We start from the raw sequence: 23,182 nt of genomic DNA on the forward strand, positions 1-23,182 counted from the left end.
GGTTTGTGTTTGACTCTCAAAATTACGTTTAATGAAAAAAATCAATGACACACGCCAAGGGAGTGAGCTCTGGTCATTAGGTATTTTTCTTCATGTTGCTTTTGGTTCCCCAGAAATAAAAATAAACACAAAGTACAAATCCTTGGGAATAAGACCCACTCCTCCTACCTCCCTTCTGTGAATAGATTAGTGACAAATGAGCAGTGGAGTAAGGATTGTATTAGGGGAGAAAAGAGGATTCTGGTAGAAATGAGACTAGAGGTTCCTTTTTGCGTCTGTCAGTAGTTTCTGAACCCTCTAAATCAGACTCCTGCACAGAGGGTGCACACAGTTTGTATTTTCATGCTCTGTGGATTAATTTCACAATCAGTATCATATATTTTAGTAAGTTTCTCTAGGAGTTAGGACATTTAACATTTCATAAATCCCAGAATCTTACAAAGTTTTGTGATTCTTTTAACTTAGTCCAGAGGTAAGAAGCCAGACTGGATTTTATTTAGGTGCTGACAGAACTATTTGTTTAAAATAACAATTTCAAGTAATTTAATGATCATAAAAATTATCACGAAATACCAAATTCATCTCCTCATGTACCTCTTTGCAAGTGTAAGACAAAGCAGAGTTTTATAATCTTTTAATAACTTGTGTAACAACTGTGGTTTTGGTGTATCTCAAAGGTGGAATTCTTTTAAATTATAAAGGATTTTGTATGCTTGAAATCCTAGGAAAAGGAAAAAAACAAGTTTAAGTATAATGTATTAATTCATATTTAAAGAAATATATAAATTTTATCAGTATAAAGCTACGTGCACTATGAGAATTGGTAGGTAAAAACCAGCATATAGTTAACTAAATCTATTTTATGGGGAATTAAATAAATACTAGGAGACGAGGTCTCTGAAACTTTGCCTAAAGAGTAAAGAAGTCAGAGTGAGAATTAGAATGGGAGAAATCTTATCTGCTTGGTGTATGCTCCTGCTCGGCATCCTATCATGCACAGTACAGCTCCCCCAAAAGGAAACTACGCAAAATTCATATATAATGAACGTAAGAGTTCACTATGTAAGAATTCAAAAGGGAAATTACAATATAAGAATGATGAGAAATTGTCAATAATGCCAAGACTGAGAAATTGTGCTCTAGGGCAAAACCAGAATGGAAGGCTTGACCTCTCAGTGGATGAGAGCAACCAAGAGGAAGACAATGAAAAAATAAAAGGTTTCTGCTCTTCCGACTCAGCCGCAAAGTGTCTCCTACTGTTTGGAAGGATGAGATTACTTTGTTCCACATTTAAGGAGTGTTTTCTATAAATTGTAGGAACAAATATGACTGAGTCACACATTGCTTATCTGCTAATGAAAGAATTTAATACGACTGTGGTGCAGTAAACTACAAAATCAAATGACTTGTGAGAGATTCTGGAGTAGACAATTTAAAAAAAATCAAATTTTGACAGAAAAAAAGTCTATGGGACAATAAATGGGTCGTAAATTTAGTGTCCATTAGAGTCACTCAAGTGTTTAAAATACCAGTGTCCACTGCCTACCCCGAGCTTTACATAGGAAATCTAAGAGAATCCTTGCCACTGAGTGCCAAGGAGTTCAGAGAACCAGTGTTCCATTTCTCAAGAAAGGGCTTAGACCTCCAAAAACACTGGAAACCTTCCTCCCTTACCTCTCATATTCCTGAAAAAAATCCAGAAGGTTGAATATCCATCCAAAGAGCTACAAAATCTGAGCAACGATGGTATCTACTGCTTCACTGTAGTGTTCACAAATGCAAAAGTACACAAGGGTCCAAATTATGTTGCCTAAACCATCTGAATTGGATAATTATTGTATCCCTTCAGGGAGTTCTGAAATACTCCTTTCGGCAATAGCAGAGGAGGATATTCCATATTCCTAAATTTTCCAAGTTCTCTGAATAACCAAAGGAGAGTCCTGGAATCATAGATCTGGGGGAAGCCATCTGCTTGGGCAAGCTGACAGGAATCCAGGTGCCTGGATCCAGCCCCACAACTATGATCCTGTGAGAACTTGGATCTTAATTTTCTCATCTATGAAATGGAGCTGATAACACCAGACCTAATGATGCTAAGGAGGCTAATGATAGCAAACATCATGAGAAAAATAATGGTAGGCAAAGCCCCATTGCTCTACAAGTGCCAGGCAACTTTATCATACCATTCCAGGCAGAGGATGGAAGCTAACAGTCACTCACCTCCTTCTGAGGACCAGTCGTAGACTCTCGCACAAAGTATATTAAAAGTGAAAATCCATCACTTTCTGTACAATTATTTCATTTCCCCTGCCCTATTTCCTAAACACATCTGATCTATAAATATGCTTTAAAAATACTCACATTTTCATTCATTGTGGTGGCTTTAGATGCAGAACTACTCTTCCTGTTTGTGGAATATAAAAGACAATATTAAAACATGCCAGCAAGCCTAACTGAATTTCTTATATTTATAGACAATATTCCACAGAGAAAGCCACATAACAAAGTATCAGCCTGTGAAGCCCTATGTATCTCATTGTAGCCTGGGGCTAAAGATTTCTCTGGGATGTGCAAACAGAGACTTGCTTTTCACTTAGCAATTTTTTAACATTTAGCACTTTGAAAACTTGAGCACTATAATCAAAATTCATTTTTTTTCCCCACGGAAAGAAAGTTTTACATGGTAACTAAGGTTCTAGTCATCTGTTACAGACTGAACTGTGTCTTCCTTAACAACTCATGCTAAAGTTCCAACCACCAATACCTCAAAATGTGACCGTATTTGGAGATAAGGTCTTTAAATTAAATTAAAATGAGGTCATTAGGTGGACCCCAATCCAATATGACTGCTGGCCTTATAAGGAAGAGTAAATGTGGACACAGACACAGGCATTGGGAAGACAATGTGAAAGCAGAGAGAAGATCATGTACAAGCCAAGCAAAGAGAGGCTTGGAACAGATCTTCCCTCCCAGCCCTCAGAAGGAACCAACCCTGCTGTCATCTTGATCTGGACTTGCAGCCTCCAGAACTGTAAGAAAATGAATTTCTGTTTAAGCTACTCATCTGTGGCACTTTGTGACCGCAGTCCTAGCAAATTAATATAACACCCAATTCATTATCTAACAAATTTTAAGGGCCATGGATTTGACAAATGGCAGGAGATGTGTCTAGGAGTAAAGATACTGCCTCCCAGATTCCTACCTACCTAAGAGACAATGTGATTAAAGAAAAGAATAATCTTCCCCATGGTAGTGATGCTCTCTTCTGCTCAAAACCCTCCAATTACTTTCCATCTTCCTCAATAAAAGTGGAAGTCCTCACAATTGCCTGGGGTGGGATGTGGGATAGCTATGCCATCAGGCAACCCTGTTTTCTGAACTCTCCCCCTTTGCTACTGCCAGTCCTGATAACTTGGAGCTCATTTTGGACTTGTACTGGGATAGGATTAGACTGAGCGACCAGGGTTGAGCAGGAAGTCTAGGAACAGGAAATCAATGGCAGCTAAGGCCGCTGAGAGTAGAAAGGAATGCCCATTGCCCCGCGTTGGGTCTGCCATTTCTATGTACACCGGAAGCACAGTCACAAATCAAGTGCACATAAACTTGGTGATCTCATACACCAATGATTCCTAAATTGCTAATCCTAGTTATTTCTCCAAGTTCCATGTTTATATATCTTGGTTATCTACTAAACTTGGTGATCTCATGCACCAATGATTCCTAAATTGCTAATCCTAGTTACTTCTCCAAGCCCCACGTTTATATATGTTGTTATCTACTAATTATCTCTACTTGGAAGCCTAATTGGCGTCTCAAATATTAAAATTCCCAAATTTTCCAGACCTTCCCTCCTAATGCTCCCAAACCTGCTCCTCCCAAAGTCTTAAACATTTCAGTAATTGGTAACATCTTTCTTCCCATAGCCATGGAGCTCTCTTTGATTTTTCTCTTTTTCTCCCACATCCACATCCAACCAATCAGTAACTTGTTCAAAATGTATCCAGAATCCTATCACTTCACATCTCCAACACCATCACTTTGGAACCAGCCACCATTTTCTCTTGGCTGGATAATTACTGAGTAGTTTCCTAACTGGTCTCCCTGCTTCCTCCACTCTGCTACCTTATAGTTGGTTCTTAACAGAGCAGTGAATGTGAGCATCTAAGAATTAAGTAACAGGATATTACTCCCTGACTCAAAGTCTTCCAATGACTTCCCATCTTACTCAGAATCAAAGTCAAACTCCTCACCACTGCCTAGAAGGTGCTCCATGTAATCTGGCCTCCACTACTTTTGTGCACTCTTCCCTTCTCTCCATTGTCCTCACTCCGTTTCAGCCACACCAAATCCCCTCAACGTGCCTCAGATACTTACTCCAGGTGTGCCTGGCCTCTAGACCTTTCCATCTGTTCTTTCTCTTCTGCTTGAACGCTCTTCTCATGAGTATCTGCCTAATTTGCTCTTTCTGCTCCTTCAGGTCCTTCTCAAACATCACTGTGAATGAACCACCTAACCACCCTAAAGGACAATCTCCATTCCTACCCTGTGCATTCTCTATTCTCTTACCCACTTTAGTTTTCTCCACAATACTTATCACAGTCTGACATACTGTAGAGTTTACCTAAGTGTTTTTACTTTCCACCTTTCTCTATATAAGCTCCATGAGGCAGAGAGTTGTGTGGCCTGTTTTGTTCACTGTTGTACTGCCACTCTCTAGGAGGTGTTGGGCACAAAGTAAGTATTCAATTCAATGTGAAAATGGCTGTTCAGTAAAATTTTATTTGAAAATTTTTAATTTAGCAAAACACAACAAATATATTTTTTAAAGTAGTACTATGGAAGTGCCTACAGTGTCAAATTAGTGACTATATGTCTTCTCTAGGTAATTAAACAACATTGACAGGCATGAGGAATGAAGTGGGATGTATTTCTTGATGAATCTGAGTCATTTCCCATAGGATAAAACCTTCACAAATAACCCAACTTTCCATGTTTGACTTTAAACAGATGATTAACAGAAAATTAGCTAAGGTGGGGGAAAGGCATGCATTTAAGAAAAGTATACTTACTGGAACGAGGTCTCTTCTACAAAAGAATAAGTATATATCATTAATGCAAGAGTTAATACGGTATGATACATATTCATATAAAAGCAAGTGTAGGCTTAATTTCTTTTACTCAGTCTTGTTTCTCTCTTGGTGACATTTGTACTTCCTAAATCAAGGGTTGGCAAACTTTTTTCTGTAAAGAGCCACAAGGCAAATATTTAGGCTTTGTCTGGGCCAAGAGGTAGAATTGAGGATATTAAGTAGGTACTTATATAATAAGAGAGACCAAGTTTCCAAAAATTTTTATTAATAAAATTCAAAATATAATAATAATAATCAAAGCCTTTAGTATAGGTCTATTAATTAGAAAAAGAGAATTCTTTTGTTGACAGGGAGATAACATTTCTCTTAATTGGGATTCAAAGTTAGTGTTCCTTATTATCAAACAGATTGTAAATGTTCATTTGTAAAAACCATTCTTAGCTTGTGGGCCACAGAAAAACAGGTGGCAGGCTGGATTTGGTCCACTGGTCATAGTTTGCCAACTCCTGTCTGAAATCAAGTTCAAGAAAATGAATCCCCTTGGATAGATTTTCTGCCAGCTGAGGATGGGAGTAATATTCTTCACTAATGAGTTCCTAATACCCAAGCCAACTCTTTAATTAATTCAGTATTTTAAGAAAAATGTGTTTACCAAGTTTCTGATAAAAATACTCAGATACTCTTTGCAAGTAGAGATAAGGATGACAAGAATTTTGCAGGAGTAATCTTATCTGTCTGTACTTTCACTAGTGACCAGCAGGGGGCCTCAGCTGGATTCCATTCATAAAGTTACATTTACACTAGACTAAGATTGGAGCACCAAGGAAAAGAGCTATTAATTCACAGAGCAGCTATTCTTAATTATAGCGAATATTACTGAAACAATGCCATGGAAACATTTTATGACACTGAATATCTATTTATAGGTTAAGTTTTATGTTAGTATGTTTTTTTAAACCTAAATTCTAAAATTAATGTTCACTGTAAAACAATGGGTCTAAAACTTGCTTATGCTATAAATTGATTTACTATTGTATGAAAACATTCTGCTTTGTACATTATTCCCAATGGACTCGATGTAGTTCTGCAGCTTTTGAGCTCTCAGATGATTTTAAAGACTGGGAGTAAAGAAATACACTAAGAGAATAAAACATCATTATTTTTCATCTCATTCATAACAAATGTATTTTATCATCAAATGGGGGTTTGGAGTTATAAGAGGTCTAAACTCAAAGAATTAAAAACTTTGTCCAGAAGCAACTGTAATACTACAGGTTTCTAGTTTATATTGAACAATCCTATATACAGTTGTGCTAAAGTTGACATTCAACATTCCACTGTTTTACACTGATAAAATGTTCCACTGATTTATTTCAATGAGACTTATGATAAAACTGGAAATCAATTTACATCTTGAGATATATAATTCCTAACTTAAAGGGCCCTTAAATACATGCCAATATACTATAAATATCCATGTACGTTGACTATCCATCAGTATCACCCCATTATGCCATCCCAAGGTGCCTCCCACATAGTCTGTGGTGTTTCCTGAATGTTGACATGAGGAAACTCTGCCTTTTCTCCCTCTGTTTGCCAAGGTGCTTCATAACTCACCTACATGTCACTTGGGACATTTTCTACTGCAGAAAAAGCAAGGAAAAATACTCTAGAGTTTGTTAGAGCTAATTAGGAGAAACAAGGTCTCATAAGAAAACTCTACATCCACAGGAAGTTGTCCAGTGAAGAAGAGTGAAACTCACTTACTTGAAAAGTAGCCTTTCCTCTGAGCATAGCACACGCCAAGGCCACAAACAGAAACCACTAAGGCCACAACCACTACAGCTGCTATGATACCACTCACGTTGAGATCATCTGGAATGCAAAATAAACCAGGCATGAATTTGGGCCAAAGAGATGGACAGATGTAGTTATTAAATTGAAAAATTCAAATAAGCTCCCCTTGGCAGCTATACCATAAACATGGATAGTTTCATGCTGCTGAAGCCTGTTCAACTGATTCATTCCAGGACAAGGTTCAAAATCGATTGAAAATATTAACAGACTTAAGTTTTGCAAGAATCTTAAATTGAAAGAAGTTCCATGATTCAGAAATAACGTGTATGGTATTCTCTTGCATTCACTTGGGAAGATAATACCTCAAAGGATTAAATATCATGATCTTCAAAGTTCAGTGAGGTCAAGTATTCAACTTACACACACCCCCAATTCTACTCAAAATTCTTCTACACCATCATCTGTGTCAATTTTACCAATAATGGAAAACTCATTCAGCCCCAAAGAAAGCCATGCCACTCTTGTTCTATAAGATAAGAGTTGGAAACATCTTTCTTGAATTTAATTGGGCTTGTGTGTGTGTACTTACATACACATACCCACTCACATACATATATGCCATTAAACTGTCATCCCATTAAGTTTAAAATTAACTAAACTCCCCAAGACTTTTTCCTGTTGCTATCAAGTCATCTTTCCTCTAACCTAATACAACTGGATTTTTTGGACCCACATTTGAAATCACTACCATGTGACCAACCTGCAAGGTTTTCTCAGATACTGATTCTGTTGTCCAAGAATTAGATTATGAATCTTCCAAGATCAATATTTATGTAGTTGGAAACAGCATCAAAAATATCCTCATTCAAAGCATTAATTAAAATGATGACTATGACTTTGTTAGGGAAAGAACTATGGAACAGGCTATTATACACCTCCCTTCATATAATAGAATTTATTACACCCTCTGGGTATGGGATCCAACTGTGTGAATCCATCCATCTAAATATTTAACCTGGGTCACATTTCTCCAGCTTGTCCTTCAGGATTTCATGAGCCACACCCTTCTGTCATTTGGATACTTCCTATGTATTGATTAATATATAAATTACCTATACTTTTTAAAGGAACAATTCCTCAAAGGGTTCTTGTTTTTTTTTAATTTTATTTTATTATGTTATGTTAGTCACCATACATTACATCATTAGTTTTTGATGTAGTGTTCCATGATTCATTGTTTGTGTGTAACACCCAGTGCTCCATGCAGTACGTGCCCTCTTTAATACCCGTCACCAGGCTAACCCATCCCCCCACCCCTCTCCCCTCTAAAACCCTCATTTTGTTGCTCGGAGTCCATAGTCTCTCATAGTTCATCTCCCCCTCTAACTTCTCCCCCTTCATTTTTCCCTTCCTACTACCTCTCTTTTTTTTTTTTTTAACATATGATATATTATTTGTTTCAGAGGTACTGGTCTGTGATTCATCAGTCTTACACAATTCACAGCGCTCACCATAGCACATACCCTCCCCGATGTCCATCACCCAGCCACCCCATCCCTCCCACCCCCCACCACTCCAGCAACCCTCAGTTTGTGTCCCGAGATTAAGAGTCTCTTGTGGTTTGCCTCCCTCTCTGGTTTCATCTTGTTTCATTTTTCCCTCCCTTCCCCTGTGATCCTCTGTCTTGTTTCTCAAATTCCTCATATCAGTGAGATCATATGATACGTGTCTTTCTCTGATTGGTTTATTTCGCTTAGCATAATAAAAGGGTTCTTGTTTTTAAAAGCAAGTATTAATTAATGTGTGATTAATTTGGAGAAAATATTAGGTAGCACTTTCTCAACAGTAATTTTAGGTATTTAAAAGCACTGCACATTTTGGGAAAGATTTTTTTTTAAGAAATATTATTTAAGTGAGTATGCTTATCATAAAACTTTGTGGTCTCAAAATTTTTTTTCTAATGCCAAGGGTTATTAATTTTCTCATAAATCTGAAATATTAATTGATTTTTTTACAAAAGAAAATTGAATACCTCTTTTGGAAGGCTGAGCAATTTGACCAGAGTAGAAAACATTAATTATTGCTTGGCATAAACTCGGTTCAGTTTTAGGGGCACCTGGCTGGCTCAGTCAGTTAGAGCGCGTGACTCTTGATCTCAAGGTTGTAAATTCAGGCCCCACATTGGGTATAGATTTTACTTAAAAGTAAAATCTTAAAAACAAACAAACAACAAAAAAAATTCAGTTCATTTTTGCTTAAGCATTGAGAGGTCATTGAGATCCAGCTATTTATTTACTTAAAAAAATAGTGGACAGGGGAAAAAAGGCCATAATATTCTTCATAATCTAAAGCAAAATGGAGTTAATAGGGAAAAATCTAAAACAATCATAATCTAAGGCAAAATTAAGTTAATAATTACAGAACCAAACTGTACCTACTATTTTCTTTGTAGTAGTCATCTGTGAAGGTTTCAATCTTAGGGCTATTATTGGACAAAAATCTGTCCCATAGTTTGTCAATGAACTTGACATCTATGAAGGATTCAACCTAAAGGCAGATTCTAATAAAAAAACTGTCCTATCCTGTAAGTTATGGTATAAATTTTATTTTACTTTTTTTCAGTGAAATGGAAGAAGCCTTGTAAGTTAGAGCTGAGTTGTTTTCATGCTATTTGCCATTGACTGTGAGTTACTGAGTAAGTTCTATAACTGCCTTATGCCACACTAAAGAGAAAATGTAACAACATGTACAAAAATATTTTTTTATTTGAAAAAAAAGGGGCACTATAAAAGGAAGGTATCATTATTCTAACTGAAAGGAAAGGAACCAAACTGTTAAAATGCTAAGTATGAGTGGGGTCTCCTGGGAGTTTTACAGTGGGCAGCTTGGGAATAATCATCAGATCCATGACTGACTTTCTTTCTATACTTCAAAAAGAGCTTCTTTAGAACAGATTCTGGTTTGGGTTATAAGTTATTGGTGCTAACTCACGAAGGAAACTTGACATGCGATTTCATGAATTCTTATGTATCAAAAGATATAAATCTCAACCCAAGGGCATGAAACATCTAAGATCAATGGATGAGCATTGAATGAACGAATTTTAACTTTTAAGCCAACTTATACAGAAAGAGTAGATACGTGAAAATAGTGATCAAATTAAAGTGGTAAGACTAGCAAAGCACAAAGTATTAAATTTTAACTGTTCTTTATTTACTGCATGCTTGGAAAAAATGTAACTAGTATGTTAAGACCATGACATCACAGATATCATTTCTTGAGATGAGGCTAAATTAGGCATTGAAATTAAATGGGACCCTTTAAAGAAAGAATAAATAGTGCAGGTGGTATAAGGTTACAGTAAAAGAACATGAGGGTAGTATGTGAATGAATGAATGAAGTTAGGAAAACCCTGTATCAATGCATTAATTTTAAACATGTTCTGATGAATTTTTCTAATAACTCCAAAGGAGCACTAAGAGGGATACCTTCTGGTATTTTAAGCAAACGCTTATGTTTGACTATAACTATCAACACTTGAGTGAATTGGGTGGATAATATGTATCCCTGAATTTTAAAAAGACACTTGTGGAAATTAGAATACACTACTGAATATCTTACATTTTAGAGCATTCTGAGGTCTAATAAGATTATATTTTACTTAAAAAATAATGCCAAGAGTTTAACTGTACATGAACAGCACAAATTAGTGTGCATAGATCTGCATATCTCTGAGCACATTGAAACCATGAATTTCTGACCTAACAAAGATGAGGACAAGCTCCTGAACCAAGGGGGGCCGTGGGTATTCTGCTTCAGGTTGCAGCCTTCCTGAGTGACTTTTAACCCCACAGGTGCCATCTCCAGCTGGCCCTATTACACAGTCTTTTTCAAAACACAGGGCTTTCACAAAGGGAGAATTGAACCAAATTATTAAAAACGAAATGAAAAAAACATGTTTGCTCTGAAACTCATATAATCTGAAAAGATTCCTGAGTCTGCTTTTATTGACTTCTAGGAAGCTTATTTTGTGAAATATATGGCAGCTATGTTTTATAGCAAATAGAGATTCATAACTACATTTGACATGTCTTTTTTGAGAGCCCACTCTGGGATAAGTAAAGCACTGTATTTTAGGGGATTGAAAAAATTATCAATGACTAAAATAGCCAACTCTTGAAAGTGTTCACAATATGCCAGTGCTATTCTAACACTTTCAAATATCAATTATTTTTTCTTCCTTTTTTTTTGGAAAACTTATCCCTTTGGGCCAGTGATAGGTCCGTTTCTTTTTTCTTTTAAATTATTTTTTCTTTTTGTTAAGTAAGCTCTACTCCCAATGTGGGACTTGAACTCACGACTCCCGCGATTGAGTCACATGCTCTACTGATTGAGCCATAGCCCAATAAAGATAGCATATTACTACTTCTATTTTGAGGAGACTGAGGTTAAATAACTGGCCCAAGAATATGTAGCTAGTAAGTGACAGAGCTGGAAATTGAACTCCATACCAAATCCTTGACCCTGAGCAATTTACAAGACTCTTAGCTTCTGTTTGAAAGAAGATTGCCCAGACAAGCATATTTTTAAAACAATGATTTGAAAAATTCAAAAACTTGAAAAGTAGAGTGCTAAATATTCTTGGCTTGTTTGGGACATGGACTAAGAACAGCATGTTTGCTTTTTACAACACATTATGTCAAGCTAATTTTAAACATTCCCTCTGGTTTATTCTTCCAATCACTCAGGCACAATCCTACCCCTTGCTCCTTCCCGTCCCCAAGTACATGCGCGCTCTGACCGCAAACCATTGTTCCTCCCAATATTTCATGCTTACCGACTTGCATTCGTTTCCCGGGACACCTGCGATGTCCAACAGAATTACGGGCTTCACAGGAATATTCTCCACTGTCTAGTTTTGAAACAGTGTTAAATTGCTATTTGTGGAAGGAAAATAAATATATATTTTAAGCCATAAATCTGTAAGTAGATCCTCAAGTAACCATGTCTCTTGATTTTTAGTATTAAGTTGGTCTCTCCTTTTTCATGACTTAGGACTTGATGTCTTTACTGTGAATTCAAAACTTTGCCATGCCTTCAAGGGGTAGGCTTGGCTTCCTGTTTATTTTGACAGAGAAAGACTTAAATATGTATGGGGAAGTGTCTTTGTTCTGTGCTACTGAGGAAGTGGTATGGTTAGGAAGGTGATGGGCATTTTAAAGTTTACAGCACATGGTAGTATTAAAGTTTTGTCAGTATTTCTAATTCCCAGGAAACACCATTTGTAAAGGAAGGCCTCCTTGGCCTGAAAGGGCTAATGCAGTTTTCTCAGCCACAAGTGAGTTCATTACAGCAGGAAATGATGAAGACTTCCTCGAGAGGGTCAGAGCTATTACCAGGAAGTAGCAGAGGGTCGAGGAAAATCTTAATCAGTTTAGCTTATAGGATTAAAAATTCTATCAGTTGTGGAATTTTTGAAAATTCTGAAAGGATAAAGGTCTAACCTTTGCTCCTTCTACTCTCTGCCAAAACAACTGAAAGGTAAGACTTTGGTGTAACAGGCTTCATAAGTGTTATTAGTGGATTTATCCCCTTGGTGAATTTCTGGAAGGAAGGGAGGGAGGGAAGAAGGAAGGAAGGCAGGAGGGAGGGAAGGAAGGAAGGAAGGAAGGAAGGAAGGAAGGAAGGAAGGAAGGAAGGAAGGAAGAGAGGAAGGAAGGAAGCAAAGATGGATGGATGGCTGGATGAATGGATGGATGGATGGATGGATGGATGGATGGAAGGAAGGGAAGGGAGGGAGAGAGGAAGTTAGTTAGGAGAGAGGCAGGGACAGAGGGGATGCAGTGGGTCATGAATGCCTTAAAGGATCCTGCCAGGACCAGCACAGAGGGAGAGAGGGGTGCCCAGAATCATGCTTTTGGTGCCCTCCTGTCACACCCTCAATACTGCCATGGTCACCATTGACCGCAGCCGTGACAGCCATGAATCTCTAAAGAGCACCCCCTCATTGTCTTGGATCCTCAGGCAATACATGTTCCTAAAAGCAGCCAGGTTTTGATCTACTAACTCCCTTTCCTTTCTCACTTGTCATTACCCACTACCTACATCCCCCTTCTTTCTGTATACTTTACCATGATGGGACAGAAAGTTTCCCCTCGTGTATTTCACTTTATGAAATCCTCTCTCACTGTCCCAAAAGCCAGACTATAAAAATATTCACCAGGAATGAAGGCCAAGGGTAAGTATTAACGGTAAGTTAGACTAAAACCATAAATGATCTACTAGGACATAACTGGTAATTAAAAGGAAGTCATTGTCATCCATACACTGGAGTCTTTGTTGCCTATTTCTCAGGAAAGAACCCACCCTTGTTCTGCCCTGGTGCATCCCTTTGACATCATAAGATATTTCAAGGGTTGTGGCTAAGTGGGGAAAGTGCATCTATATCAAACTTGCCTTGGGGCTTTTATCACCTACTCTGAGAAAAAATAAATTTGAAAAGTAAATATAGCAATGTGTGACGGCAGTTTTTCTGCCCAAGTTCTCAGTGTAAAATCTATCGGACCTGCTGACTGAGCCTGCTGGTGCTGCAAGGGCGGAAGTGTGGTCCTCCTCAAGGAGCCACATCCAGGGGCGCCTGGGTGGCTCAGTCAGTTAAGCATCTGCCTTCGGCTCAGGTCATGATCCCAGGGCCCTGGGATCGGGCCCCACATCGGGCTCTCTGCTCAGAGGGGAGTCTGCTTCTCCCTCTCCCACTCCCCCTGCTTGTGTTCCCTCTCTCACTGTGTCTCTGTCAAATAAATAAATAAATAATCTTAAAAAAAAACTCTAAAAAAAGAAAAAAACTTAAAAAAAAGGAGCCACATCCACCGATATGCTTTATGATTTAGCCACTTTATCAAATATGCTTTATTATTAACCAGAGGGTCTAGTTTTTAAATGTTATTGTATACTAGTAGAGTGAAAGAATGAATCTTTTAAAAATTTATTAAAATTATTATTATTAGTTCTCTATATTGTCTTCCCATCTCTGGTAGTACCTTTTCCATCACTTCCCTGGGCAGGGACAACCATCTTTCCCACTGCCCCTTCCTCTCTCCACGTAAGAAATGGTATCAGCCCTCTCTTCTCCATGATTTTAGTTCTAATAATTTTTCTTCTCCAAATATAAGACAACTATGAGACCAACGCTTGAAATGACCTTACCAGAGTTCCAGATTTTGTATTCATTGTATAGGAGCTGTTGGCACTTTGGGAGCCAAGTTTTGGATTCTCTGACAAAGGGACGCCATCTTTAAACCATGTGTACTCAGGAGCGGGATTCCCTTCTTTGTCTTGACATCGCAGCTCTACCACAGTTCCACTCAGAGCAGAATTGGGTACTTGACAGGTTGGAACTGCTGGGGCCACTGACGGAGGGAAGTCAAATGGCATTGGTTATTTATAAGCTACACAAGGATTTTAACAGCCATGTTAAGATGGGCTTGTTGGACACCTGTGATAGAGACTGGCTACTTGCTCAAGAGATCCACTTCCTTTCTTCACGGGCACATTTGCCAGCCCCCTTGCACCCAGATGGGGTCATATGCATGAGTTTTGGCCAATGGCATGTGGGAAATGTCATTTATGCCATTTCCAGGCCTGACCCATAAACACGAATCTAGGTACTACTTTGAAGAGATTTTGGAGATGTAACTAAGGTCCCAAATCTATTGTCTTTTAAGAAAGGGAGATTACACAGGTAGGACTGACCTAAGCCCATGACCCCTTGAAAAGTTGTTTTCTGTGGGTGGTCACAGAAGGGAAAGTCAGAGATTCAGAGCACAGGAGTGACTCAACATGCTTCTGTTGGACTCTAGATGGAGAGGGTCACGTGGCAAGGGATGTGGTGCCTCCAGGAGCTGAGTGTGGCCCCCAGCTCACAGCCAGCATGGAATGGAGTCTTCCGTTGTACAGCCATGGGAACTGAAATCTGCCAACAAGGAGAATGACTTTCCCCAGAACCTCCAGACAAGAACTCAGCCCACTGACTCCCTGATTTCAGCCTTATGATACCCTAGGCAGCGAGCCCCGCCTTGTCGAGGTGGACTGACCTACAGAACTGTGAGCCAATAAATGGGTGGTATTTTAAGCTGCTAGGTTTGTGATCATCTGTTATGTGACAACAGAAGACTAATACACCAGTGGAATCTTCTGCAGGGTTTTCTGAGTTAAATTTCTGCTATACTAGTGCATCACTAGTATTTTAGAAAGACCCTGGGTTATATAGAAAAAGGAAGAGGAGTTAATTTTACTCTCTATGATCAGCAGTTTATACTAACATCGATGGAGAAGAAAAGATCATGTTCCTCCACCAGTTGTCAACATGAGCTGTTAATATCTATCAATGATTCTCATAGTAGCTAAATATATTGGCTTTGGAGTTAATCCCACCAGGATCCAAATCCTGGTCCAGACACTTATTAGCTGTGTAGACTTGGGAAAATCATTTAGCTTCTATTTTCTCATCTATAAAAATGGAGTTGTCAGTGAAAAATTAAGCAAAATTAAGAGCCTAACACATACTAGCTGCACAATAAATACTAATTTCCCTTCTTTACCAAATAATTTCTCTCTTTTCTTTTCTCTCTTCTCTTCCCTTCCCTCCCCTCCTCTCCTCTTCTCTTCTTTTCTTTTCTACCAAATAACTTCTAATACTTTCCCTGGCCTGCTTTTTTGTTTTTTTGCTTTTCTGTCATCTCATGTGTTAGGATTTTATACGGTAAGAGATAGACTGCACATACTGAAAGGTACTGAAAAATAAACTCTTAGGGGAAAGGCTCCTATGTACAAGATAGGCCCATTAAGATTTACTTTAATCTGAAATGAAAAGAGATTTTGTCAGAACAAATTTGTAAGAGTAAACTTTCAGCGGCAAATGAGGTGAAAAAGGGCAATAGCCAAGATTTTACAGGGAAAGTGGTGTTGGTGATTTCTAGAACTTTCCTGACTGGGGTGCCAGGTTGCCTGGGGGATGGGGATGAGGGTGAGGAACAGTAATCCCACAGATACAAGCACATCACACCTAGGACTTCTAGAGTGACCGTATCTTCTTCCAGGTTTTGGCCTTGCTCAGATGGGGCGCTAACTTCACAGCGATATTTCCCAGCATCAGTTCTTGTAACATTTTTGATCCGTATACTGAAATCTATCATCTCAGCTCGATCTTTAAAATCACCTTTTAGAAAAAGAAGACAATGATGTTAATAACAGTGCAAATAACTTTCTATATACTACCTTCCTCAAGTCACTTCATTCAGTGACGAAGGCATTTATTTTCCTATTAATAAACTCAATTTAAAAAATAATAAAGGACTCTTAAGTATAGGAAACAAACCGAGGGTTGCTGGAGGGGAGGTTGGTGGGTGGATGTGGTAACTGGGTGATGGGCATTAAGGAGAGTACGTGATGTGATGAGCACTGGGTGTTATACGCAACTGATGAATTATTGAACTCTATATCTGAATTTAATGATGTACTATATTTTGGCTAATTGAATTTAAATAAAAAATAAAAACTCAAAACATTGTATGCAGATGCTGCTATTTCAAATTTCTTCTTGTTTTTTAGAATGACGTACAGTTCACAAAAGAACATTCAGTTCAATATTCTCATATTTCAGAGGATTCAGTCCTCATTCCTGCCTCATCCCCTTTCTAATAGGCTTATACAAACATTCCCACCTTCAGAAGACACTGCAGCATCTAGTTCAATTAGCTGGAACAGTAACTTTATGTGCGGTGGCCCACATCATACTGCCACAAAAGAAAAGGTGAAGGGGTCTTAAAAACACTCTTTTGATTAGTTTTTGGTAGTAATATGTACAGAATTAAAATAGCGTTTTATAGAACATTCAGGTGATATATTGGCAACAGTAGAAAATTCACACAAAGACAGCCCTGCAGCCCACAGCGGTCTTATCTTGACCGATGAGAACAAGAGGGGTATTTTAAGTTTTTTATGGACTTTGGACGTTTGTTCATGTGTTTAATTCTTTAAAATTAAAGTGATGCATAGCATTCTAAAATAATACCATGCTTCTTATACTTGTTAAACTATATTTGCAACTTTTAAAATGTCTATAATGGAAAATTTCAGGCACATAAAAAATTACAGAGTATTGTAAAATAAATCTCATCACCCAGTGATAACAGTAATCCATGCATGGCCTATCCTATTCCATCTGTACATCTAAACAATGAATTATTTTGAGGTAAATACCACACATCATAGCATTTTATCCATTATTATCAATACTTTAAAAGCTCATTATATATTCAACGGGAAAAACAGTAAGTGGAAAGAAATGTATAACAAAGAATTAAAATACAGCACTGGTTAAAGGTAGTTGTATTTACCTTCCCCTGCCATAAGTCTAAGTCTTAACTGCATAGGCTTCTTAGTGATGGCCTAGCTTTCTAGATGGTGATATGGAAATAGGGTAAAATTATTACCACCGAGCAGTGACCCTTCATCTCACTTCCACATCATCTCTTTTTCCTTTCTCTCAAGAGTTTAATCTACTGGGCCAGCAAGAACCATTCCATTTTACATCCTTTAGGGCTGAGCTGAGACATGAAGGGTCCAGGGTCTCCATGGAGTTCACCTTCTTCTGTTCTCTGTTCCATTTTCGTGGTGATTGTGTTCTAGGTCTCAGTCATTGCTGGTTTCATCTCACACTTACAAAACACATTCTCTTTCACCATACACAAAAATAAAATCAAAATGGATTAAAGACTTAAATGTGAGACCTGAAACCATAAAAATCTTTGAAGAGAACACAGGCTCTCTCTGACATTGGCTGTAGCAAGTTTTCTAGATAGGTCTCCTGAGGCAAGAGAAATAAAAGCAAAAATAAACTATTGGGACCACATCAGAATAAAAAGTTTCTGCACAGTGAAGGAAACAATCAAAACTAAAAGGCAACCTATGGGATGGAAGAAGATATTTGCAAATGATGTCTCTGATAAAGGGTTAGTATTCAAAATATATAAAGAACTGAATCAACTCAATACCCAAAAAATAAATAATCCAATTAAAAAATGGGCAGAAGACATGAACAGACATTTTTCCAAAGAAGATAGACAAATGGCCAACAGACATGAAAAGATGATTAACGTCACTCATCATCAGGGAAATGCAAATCAAAACAATGAGGTATCACCTAGCACCTGTCAGAATGGCTAACATCAAAAACACAAGAAACAACAGGTGTTGGTGAGGATGTAGAGAAAGGAACCCTTGTGCCCTGTGGGAATGCAAACTGGCACAGCTACTATGGAAAACGTATGGAGGTTCCTCAAAAAATTAAAAACAGAACTACCCTATAATCCAGGAATTGCACTACTGGGTTTTTACCCAAAGGATACAAAAACACTAATTCAAAGAGATACATGCACCCCTATGTTTACTGCAGCATTATTTACAATAGCCAAATTATGGAAGCAGCCCATATATATATTGTATATAAATATACAATGGAATGTTACTCAGCTATAAAAATAATGAAATCTTGCCATTTGCAACAACATGGACAGAGCTAGAGGGTATTACGCTAAATGAAATAAGTTAGAGAAAGACAAATACCATATGATCTCATTCATATGTGGAATTTAAGAAACAAAACAAGTGAGCAAAGGAAAAAAGAGCGAGAGAGAGAGGGAGAGAGAGAGAGAGAGGCAAACCAGGAAATAGACTCTTAACTATAGAGAAAAAACTGATGGCTACCAGAGGGAGGTGGGTAGGGGAATGGGGGAAATAGAAGAAGGGGATTAAGAGTATACTTATCACGATGAAAATAACATAAAATAAAATAAAACAAAATAAAATGATTTAAAAAACCCACATTCTCAGTAACTAGTCCTGTCCTGTTCTCATTTGTAAATTAAAGAACCCAGGCTGCACTTGGTGTTCTCTTGCTCTCACCTCATCAAGTCTACAGCTTCTTACCTTGAAGAGCCTGTTGGTAGTAGACAAAGGAGACACTCCGGCCCAGTTTCTTCCACTCTAATCTGGAGGAAATGGTCTTCTTTGGATATTTACAGGCTAAAATAACCTCTAAGAACAACAACAAAAATACTTGTTTTCTAATTGTCCCTATGAATTTATATTTTACTTAAGTAAATTTTTTAAACAGCCTTAAGCTATTTCTTTATACTTCCATTCATTCATTCATTCTTTCATTCATTCATTCATAAATTACTTTAATGGGCACCATGTTGGCTTAACCCAAAGATGAATTGAAAGCATTATAGCTCTTCTCCATAATAACTGCATGACACTAGGCTACTGACCCTAGTTCTTGAGCCTCAATTACCATCTGTGAATTAAGATAGTATGTCGTAGTGTTGTAGTGAGTCTTCAAATACAGTAATACATGCAAAGCACACATGCCTGGACATGGTAAGTAACTTAAAAATGGCAGTCATGGTCAATTACTTATCATTTATCTTACTATTCCCAGTCTCAGTCGTCAGGGAGTTTACAGCCTGGGAGAAGAGATAAATAAGATAATGTAATTTTGTTCCATTGTTCATAGTGCCATGAGCGCTATGGAGGTAAACAGAGAAAGGCACTCAGTGCAGCCTGTGGGATCCACAAACATTCCTTCAACATGTACATTCTCACTCAGACCCATTCTTTGATAAGCCTCTCTATGGATATATTGGTACGAACCCGATATGATCTTCTACTAAATCATGGGTTCCTAATCCTTATCTCTATCCAGATAAATTATGAGAAGATTTAATCTTGGCATCAAGTTTAACTGCCTCACTGTAGCGCATTTAAGTCACTTTATTGCAGGAAATTTACTGTAGTTATGCCATTAAAGAATTCTTGGAACCTCCGAAGGAACCCCCTCTTTTAACTGTCCAAACAAGATGACTGGGGGGAGGGAGGGAAGTCCAGTACCTATTGGCCAACTGCTTTGAGTTGCCAAAAGGAAACCTCTGGTTGTAAATATTTTTAAAGTACATTTCAGTCACGCTCTCTAGAGTGTCATCTTCATGTTTCTGAGACATTTTTTTCCCACAATGCATTCAGTTTGATCCCAAAAGCACACATCTTTGACTAGAGGAGGTTCAAAATCCTTTCCATACCTCTGATTCTGATGTAGCAGATTAAATGCCATTTTATTTTTTTAAGATTTTATTTTTAAAGATTTAATGCCATTTTAAAAAACAATTCAGATGTAGCCATCAAAACAAATGAAATCTTGCCATTTGCAAGGACGTGGATGGAACTAGAGGGTATTATGCTAAGCGAAATAAGTCAGTCAGAGAAAGACAATTATCATATGACCTCGTTCATATGTGGAATTTGAGAAACAAGGCAGAGGATCACAGGGGAAGGGAGGGAAAAATGAAACAAGACGAAACCAGAGAGGGAGACAAACCATAAGAGACTCTTAATCTCAGGAAACAAACTGAGGGTTGCTGGAGTGGTAGGGGGTGGGAGGGACGGGGTGGCTGGGTGATGGAGGGTATGTGCTATGGTGATCGCTGTGAAGTGTGTAAGACTGGTGAATCACAGACCTGTACCCCTGAAACCAATAATACATTATATGTTAATAAAAAAATTCAGGGTATTATATGATATGGTAGATTAGAGAGCAATACTTGTATCATCCCAGGTTTTATTAATATACACATAGATATGGACAAAAAGCCAAAAAATATGTATGAAAATATTAACCCAGTGATGATTTCTGCATGATAGAATTGTGGTTTTTCTTTTTGTTATATGTAGTTTCTAATTTTCCTTTTAGTTCCACACACATTGCTAGAAATACAGAAACAGAATACAAGGTAATGGAAAACAGAAAATAGGACAGAGAAAAGAAAGGCAAGGGGAAAAAAAACCCACAAAATTGTTTTCAAGGGTGCCTAAAGTTTTTAGAGCAGGTTTTACATGACAAAGAGACATCATTTTACAGACATGTTTACAATTATGCTACAAAGACAAATGTGTGCTGAGGGACTTGTCTGAGGAAACACGGTTCTGTTCTGTTGATTAAGGAGAATGGGTGGTGACTTTCCGGAGTCTTGAGTTTGAGATAGGTTTCCTTCCCGTATTTTGTTGGGTTTCCAACAATTAAACACACACCCACACTCATTTTTAGCCCATACGCTCAGGTCTTAGGAATAAATTTGTACTTGTTCACATTGTTTCATATATTTAACTACATACACAGGCATACACACACACACACACAGAGCCCTTTTCACCAAGAAGATTTGACTTCTGTCCTCATTGCTCTATGGAAAACCTCTGCAGAAATTATATTCAAAAACGAAACCAATGGTTTTCCTAAATGCAGTGACACCATTCTCTTGCCTCACTCACAGTTACCATGGAGGATGTGTAGAGATGGTCTAAGTCATCCAACTGTTGAGTACTTACTGTGTGTCCAGCATTGTTCCTGAGCTATATCAGTGAGCAAAACAAAGATCTCTGTTCTTTCAGGTCTCACAATTTGCAGGGGGAGTCAGGCACACAAGAAATATCATAAAGTGAATTAAATGCTACATTGGGAGGTAATGAGTGCTATGGAAATAAAGCAGAGTAGCTCAGGAGTGTTGGTTTTCAATTACAAAACACCTGAGTAGTCAGAGCTCAACTCATTTAGAGAGTGCCATTTGACCAAAGACTGAAAAAAAGAAATTAGAATTCCTTAGAATTTGAGTACAAATTTCGTAGAATTCGAAATTGGAATTCACCACGTGTTTCTTTGGGACTACTCCAAGCAAGGCCACGGTCAGTGCCTCCATCTGAAGGTGCCAACACCATGACCTCTGGAACTGGGAGAAACAGTAAGTCAGCTGGAATCATGGGGTCAACATCTGAGGATAAAGAACCAGATGAACTGAGAAGCTAACTACCATGGACTCTCCTCTCTCTTTTCAGTTAAAATGCAACGCTCACGACCAGTATAATCTTGTATGTAGCCCTTAGGGTTATTATCCCATAAGGTAGTAGTTTAAGGCATGGCCTTTTGGAGTTGGACCTCCGCCATACACTATGTGTGTGATGTTGGGCAAATTACTTAACTGTTTTTGAATGTTATACTCATATATTTTTTAAGATTTTATTTATTTTGAGAGAGAGAGAGAGAGAGAGAGAGAGCAGGCTCTCTCCCCTGAGCAAGGAGCTCAATGTGGGGCTTGATCCCGGGACTCCAGGATCATGACCTGAGCCGAAGGCAGACGCGTAACCAACTGAGTCACCCAAGCGTCCCTATACTCACATTTGTAAAAAGAAACAATATAACAGTGCTCATCTCATGAAGCTAGTGTGAAGTTTAAGTGAGGTAATATATCAATACACTTGGGTGTGTGTGGTACTTTGTACATGGTGCGTGCTCCATCAGTGGTTATTATTGCTTTCACCCCTGAGAAACTTCTTTTAGTTGTAGTTGTAAGTATGCCTTGACATGATAGAAATCCCTGCTTTCTACAACCCAAATTTACCTAAGAATCACTCAAATTTGAACTAAAACCGTTACCTTTGAGACAGCAAAGGATAGGATACAGACATAAATCATATTTTCTCAAAACAAGGCATACGAACGCATAAAATGCACCAAGTTTTTTTTATTATGATGATCATTTCATTCCCCAAAATATGTTTCCTTTGGGTCAAGGAAAGATGATTCTTTTGTTTAGAAAAAGCGTATTAGCAATAACTATTTTCATGTAGCAAAATAGTCACTTTTAGGGATCACATCGATAGAAATCACTGTGAATTTTAATTTTTCTAGGATTCTGTACTGCTATTATCTTTTGATGTTAGCCTCTGTGCTCAAGTATAAAATCATCAAAATCTTATATAAGCAAAAATAGAATTGACACGACCAACACAGCTCTGAAGAATTACCAAGAAATTACTTCTGTGAAGAAAAGCATGTTATTAACCTGATTTATAGCTCACAGGGTTGGACATTCTGCATAAAGGCTGCTTATATAATTTATAAGCTTAGCAAAGCTGCTATCACTTCAGTCTTGTTCTGTTCTTGGCACCACTGTGGGAAGTGATACAAAACAGCAGTACTGCAAAGAAGGAATTAATTCATGATTTGTTGACATCAGAGAGACAAGAGAAAAAAAAAGTGAAATGAATTAGGTGGAACACACCCACACATATACACAAATCACAAGATATTTTACACTTTAACTAAAATCAAGTCATTGCATGAAATATGCTACAACTAAAATGTGGAAGAAGATAGAAATTTATTTTTGCTTTAAGGAGAGCCA

At 37.9% G+C, this 23,182-nt stretch overlaps 1 protein-coding gene across 6 annotated transcripts in view; it reads right to left on the reverse strand.

The window, feature by feature from the left end:
• The window catches only part of JAM2 (junctional adhesion molecule 2), a 60,664-nt gene that overhangs the window by 2,392 nt on the left and 35,090 nt on the right, over nt 1-23,182 (reverse strand). For 2 of the 6 annotated variants that reach the window (XM_073891601.1, XM_073891597.1), the window contains exons 3-9: nt 18,876-18,983; nt 15,952-16,104; nt 14,094-14,296; nt 11,725-11,824; nt 6,858-6,965; nt 5,070-5,085; nt 2,362-2,404 (exon numbers count right to left, since the gene is read on the reverse strand). In XM_073891601.1, coding sequence (XP_073747702.1) covers nt 2,362-2,404; nt 5,070-5,085; nt 6,858-6,965; nt 11,725-11,824; nt 14,094-14,296; nt 15,952-16,104; nt 18,876-18,983 — 731 coding nt within the window. Of the gene's footprint in view, nt 1-2; nt 722-2,360; nt 2,407-5,069; nt 5,086-6,843; nt 6,966-11,724; nt 11,825-14,093; nt 14,297-15,951; nt 16,105-18,875; nt 18,984-23,182 lie in introns of those variants that run through there. The other 4 variants (XM_025872633.2, XM_025872635.2, XM_073891610.1 and 1 more) reach the window with 4 other exon arrangements.

The sequence above is a fragment of the Callorhinus ursinus genome, unplaced genomic scaffold (assembly GCF_003265705.2).
Source record: "Callorhinus ursinus isolate GAN/ISIS: 27379988/994484 unplaced genomic scaffold, GSC_fseal_2.0 scaffold1, whole genome shotgun sequence".
Classification (NCBI taxonomy): domain Eukaryota; kingdom Metazoa; phylum Chordata; class Mammalia; order Carnivora; family Otariidae; genus Callorhinus; species Callorhinus ursinus.